The 3605-nt window shown below is 29.4% G+C and overlaps 1 protein-coding gene across 1 annotated transcript; it reads right to left on the bottom strand.

The window, feature by feature from the left end:
* Window positions 1-2444: 2444 nt before the first annotated feature.
* LOC128128877 (uncharacterized) lies at window positions 2445-3299 on the bottom strand. The gene has a single exon (XM_052767638.1). It carries the CDS (start codon window positions 3297-3299, stop codon window positions 2445-2447), a length of 855 nt encoding a protein of 284 aa, XP_052623598.1.
* Between the last annotated feature and the right edge of the window lie 306 nt (window positions 3300-3605).

The raw sequence follows: 3605 nt of genomic DNA, 5'->3' as shown, positions 1-3605 counted from the left end.
TATATATATATATATATATATATATATATATATATATATATACACACACACACACACACACATATATATATATATATATATATATATATATATATATATATATATATTATTGTATACTTAAAATAGTTATAAAATTAGTTACAAATTAGTATAAAAATAATTATTTTAATGATAAATTCCAAAAATATTGTTATTGTAACATATAATTGTCAATATTTATACTACATTATTGCATACAACTCAAATGTTTGAAACTTCTATTACAACTCAATAGTTTTCTATTTTAAATGTAGTTTTGATTCCAAATTTAATGTAATTAGTCATCCTTTTTTATTTTCCATTACATTCAAAAGATTCTTTTAAAGTTATGATTATTAGTATTCAATGCATGTTTTTTCTACTTATTTATACAAACTATAGTTATATTTGTACTATATAAATAAGTTTTGATCAAAATATGTTTGAAAATATTTGTCATTCAAATATGAAAATAGTTTTAAAAATGAGTTTTGTCACATCTATAGTTATTTCACTACAATTTTTTTATATAATATTGTTTCTATGTATATCAAATGTATATTGATTTCTAAATATTCATTTTAAATTATTTATAAATGTTTAGTAAGTTTTGTTTGATGTAAATGTCATACTAAATGTTGTAATGTTTTTATGTAGTCAAAAGTTGTAGTATTTTTCCATATTATTTCTTATTTATTTTATATACAAATCAACATGTTTTATATATAATTGCACAACTTAAAATAGTCTATAAAATCATCAGAAGTTATAATATTTATTTTTTTCATACTACTTTGTTATTCGATATATATATATATATATATATATATATATATATATATATATATATATATATATAGAGAGAGAGAGAGAGAGAGAGAAATCAACATGATATATGATTTACACAACATAACACGGTCTATAAAACCATCAATTAGTAGTAGAAATAACGAATGATATAAACTTATTACTACAGTTAATAAAACTAATATGTTAACTATATCTTTTATTTTGCTACTGATATTGGTTTTTGCATGTATAAATACTAAATCATGGTTTGTAAAATTTTATTATTTTAATTAAATAATATTTATTTTTTTCATACTACTTTGTTATTCGATATATATATATATATATATATATATATATATATATATATATATATATATATATATATATATATATAGAGAGAGAGAGAGAGAGAGAGAGAGAGAGAGAAATCAACATGATATATGATTTACACAACATAACACGGTCTATAAAACCATCAATTAGTAGTAGAAATAACGAATCATATAAACTTATTACTACAGTTAATAAAACTAATATGTTAACTATATCTTTTATTTTGCTACTGATATTGGTTTTTGCATGTATAAATACTAAATCATGGTTTGTAAAATTTTATTATTTTAATTAAATATTTATATTTATACGCAACGCCTGACGACTTACCTAGTATATCACATAAAATGTGTTTTTAATATGTCTAGTTTCTTAGAGGATTCAGAAATTTGTATATACATTAAACCGTATAATATTGACTCTTTATCGAATATACTTGAACTATTTTACAAAACATAAAGAATAAATATTAGTTGCGAGTACTGATAATGTTTTAATAGTATGTCTTATATTTTGATCTTGGCCTATGGGTATCTCGTTTTTGTAAAAGTGTTATTTTCTTAAGAGCATTGGGTGTGGGCAACAAGGTGCAACACCAACTCACATGTCACATGAGCAAGTGGTGTTATAACACCAAGTGAGAAAATGGGCAACAAGATACAACAAGATGTAACACCAACATTTTGAAAATAAATATTTTTATTTTTGTATTTTTTTTACTATTTCGTTTTTTTTTTTTACTTTTTTTTTACTATTTCGTTTTTTTTTCTTTTTGCGTTTTTTTAATAACTAATATATTTTTTTTATAAAACATATAATTTTAAAAACAAAAAAAAGACATAATATTTAAAATCTAAAATCCGATTACAATTAAAAAAACATAATTTTAAACCTAAATTAATAACTAAAATAACATTGAAATCACTACTAAATACCACACAATCAACCCAAATATTTTTTCCTAATTTGTTCCTTCATTGCTTGTAGCACCGCTAGATCAGCAGGTGCTAAACCATCCTCGCTTGTCCGAAGAATTGACAACTGTTGTGTCATTAGTTCCCTTTCTTTTTGCTCTCGCTTCTCCCGTGCCTGACTTTCCAGAAATTCCAAATGACGACGTTTCAACTCATTTTTTTTCTTTTATTAACAAATTATGTTCGTCGAATTTCGCTCTCATTTCCGCCGCATCTTTTGCTCTCGTCTCCACCTCCTCCGCATGTCTTGCAGCGCGCCTCGCTTTGTCGCGTCCGGGCGGTCGTCGTGGTGGGGATATCTCTTGGATATCATCCGGGATCTCATCGTCATCGGCGTTTAGGTCTATTAGTCCGTGCGTCCGACACGTCGACCGAACTAGAATTGCGAGACCTTTTGGATTGAACCTCCGACGATGTATGCGTTTTATTCCACTTTGGATCCGCTCGCAACAATTCCCATGATTTTTCAAAGTCGAAAACATGACCCATTTCGACCCGATATTGTTCTTTAGCAGCTTTGAACAAATCAAAGTCGTTGGTTCCACTTTGTTGTTGCGCCGCAATCCGGTTGTAAATACCGTTGAATTTGCTGCACCGCTTACTTATCATACTCCATTTGCTGCTCAACATGTCGTTGCGATACAGATTTTTCTTTAAAATAGCGTGAAACTTGTCGAGCACCGCCCCCCAATAAGCTCCTTTTTTCATTCCATTTCCGCGAAGTTCGTCCTTTGAAGTAGCACACAAAGCCGCCGTCAAAGCGTATTCCTCTTCCGGTGTCCACCAATGTGGAACGTTTGCATTTTCAGATTCCACCGCTATTGATTTCCCTTTTGATTTTCCTTTCCCTTTCCCTTTCTTGTTCCTACTACCTCCCGCTTCCGCTTCACCCGATTGTTGTGTCGTAGGCGATGGTTGGTTGGTTTGTTGTTGCATCGAAGCAAAAGAAGGGAAAAGATTTTGTTGTAAATTTGGGTTTTGACCGCCTTGATTTTGTTGAAAGAAATGTGAGTTGGGAAACTGTAGTGGCGGTGAAGCGGGGCTGAAAGCTGCGCCTTGGTATGGGATCTGTTGTGAGCCTTGAGTCGATAAAAGGTTGAAATAATCTTCATAACCGGCAAACCCGAGAGATGAGGTAGTGTTTGGGTTTGATGATGGGGAGGTGTTTTGGTTTTGCTCCATTTTTTTAGAAAAGAAATAAGAATATAGAAAGATTTGAAATGAAATGAGTGTATATATATATATATATATATATATATATATATATATATATATATATATATATATATATATATATATATAGATGTAAAAAAGTTTTTTTTTTATTAATGTATTTGACCGTTTTCAAACGGTAATATTTTTCAAACGGTTAATTTTTTGCCCGTTTCTACTCGTCTCCGTGCCAACGAGATTCAAATAACGAGAAGCAACGAGATAGGGGGGGCGGTGTTCCCCCCGTTACGACGCCGTCATCATGCGCCACGTCAC

Source organism: Lactuca sativa, chromosome 9 (genome assembly GCF_002870075.4).
Source record: "Lactuca sativa cultivar Salinas chromosome 9, Lsat_Salinas_v11, whole genome shotgun sequence".
NCBI classification, from domain to species: Eukaryota; Viridiplantae; Streptophyta; class Magnoliopsida; order Asterales; family Asteraceae; genus Lactuca; species Lactuca sativa.
This window is presented reverse-complemented; position numbering and strand designations above follow the sequence as displayed.